At 52.5% G+C, this 1,820-nt stretch overlaps 1 protein-coding gene across 1 annotated transcript; it reads left to right on the forward strand.

The window, feature by feature from the left end:
• Nucleotides 1-444: 444 nt before the first annotated feature.
• On the forward strand, nucleotides 445-1,545 carry LOC138354567 (uncharacterized protein in mobD 3'region-like). The gene has a single exon (XM_069308936.1). The coding sequence runs from the start codon at nucleotides 445-447 to the stop codon at nucleotides 1,543-1,545; it is 1,101 nt and encodes a 366-aa protein (XP_069165037.1).
• Nucleotides 1,546-1,820: the final 275 nt, after the last annotated feature.

Genomic DNA, 1,820 nt, shown 5'->3' on the forward strand with positions numbered 1-1,820 from the left:
GACGACCATCAGGGGTGACGACCATCAGGGGTGACGACCATCAGTGGTGACGACCATCAGGGGTGACGACCATCAGGGGTGACGACCATCAGGGGTGACGACCATCAGGGGTGACGACCATCAGGGTGACGACCATCAGGGTGACGACCATCAGGGGTGACGACCATCAGGGGTGACGACCATCAGGGTGACGACCATCAGTGTGACGACCATCAGGGTACACCCACTAGTCAGTCATGAAGATGCATCACAACCCTGATTATTTCTTTGTTTCATGAGTCAAAACAGAAGAAAATCAGAAATAAAGGAAAGTGTTGAGGCCCGTAGCGCCCGTGGGACAGTGTTGGCGTGTGTGTGAACCTCTCCCAGGTGAACCTCTCCCAGGTGAACCTCTCCCAGGTGAACCTCTCCCAGGTGAACCTCTCCCAGGTGAACCTCTCCCAGATGAACCTCTCCCAGATGAACCTCTCCCAGATGAACCTCTCCCAGATGAACCTCTCCCAGGTGAACCTCTCCCAGATGAACCTCTCCCAGGTGAACCTCTCCCAGGTGAACCTCTCCCAGATGAACCTCTCCCAGATGAACCTCTCCCAGATGAACCTCTCCCAGACGAACCTCTCCCAGATGAACCTCTCCCAGGTGAACCTCTCCCAGGTGAACCTCTCCCAGATGAACCTCTCCCAGATGAACCTCTCCCAGATGAACCTCTCCCAGATGAACCTCTCCCAGGTGAACCTCTCCCAGATGAACCTCTCCCAGATGAACCTCTCCCAGGTGAACCTCTCCCAGATGAACCTCTCCCAGATGAACCTCTCCCAGGTGAACCTCTCCCAGGTGAACCTCTCCCAGGTGAACCTCTCCCAGGTGAACCTCTCCCAGGTGAACCTCTCCCAGGTGAACCTCTCCCAGGTGAACCTCTCCCAGGTGAACCTCTCCCAGGTGAACCTCTCCCAGGTGAACCTCTCCCAGGTGAACCTCTCCCAGATGAACCTCTCCCAGATGAACCTCTCCCAGATGAACCTCTCCCAGATGAACCTCTCCCAGGTGAACCTCTCCCAGATGAACCTCTCCCAGATGAACCTCTCCCAGGTGAACCTCTCCCAGATGAACCTCTCCCAGGTGAACCTCTCCCAGATGAACCTCTCCCAGATGAACCTCTCCCAGGTGAACCTCTCCCAGATGAACCTCTCCCAGGTGAACCTCTCCCAGATGAACCTCTCCCAGATGAACCTCTCCCAGGTGAACCTCTCCCAGATGAACCTCTCCCAGATGAACCTCCCAGATGAACCTCTCCCAGATGAACCTCTCCCAGATGAGAAGGAATACATGACGCGGTGTGGAGGTACTCTGACGCCAAGGTTCTCCAGTGAGAGGCTGGCACACCACCCGTTTAGTGCACACATACAGTTGTTATTGAAGGGTGTAGAGCTCCACCTCCTGGAGCCCGCCTCACAACCTTCAGTCGACGTAATGTTCACGCTCCAGAATCTTTTTGAGTGTGCGTGTATATGTGTAAACACACACATTGGTGTATTTATGCTTTAAGCCACATATGAGTGAGAAAAATATATGTGAGCAAGACCCAAATATACATAGTTTTGTCATTAAATATACATAGTTCTGATTATTTTTAGAATTTTCAAAATGACTGTGTGGTCTGCATTATCTTTAGATCTGGAGATATTGAATACAGGGATCCGAGGTTAATTTTAGTGTGGGTTGGTGTTGTGTGTATCGCGAGTGTAGCTAATGTCGTCCCTCTCTTGTTTCAGGTTGGTGGCTCTGAGCAGTGTTTCTCCCGGCTGTCGTGGCTGTATAGT

Source organism: Procambarus clarkii, chromosome 63, assembly GCF_040958095.1.
Source record: "Procambarus clarkii isolate CNS0578487 chromosome 63, FALCON_Pclarkii_2.0, whole genome shotgun sequence".
Lineage (NCBI taxonomy): Eukaryota > Metazoa > Arthropoda > Malacostraca > Decapoda > Cambaridae > Procambarus > Procambarus clarkii.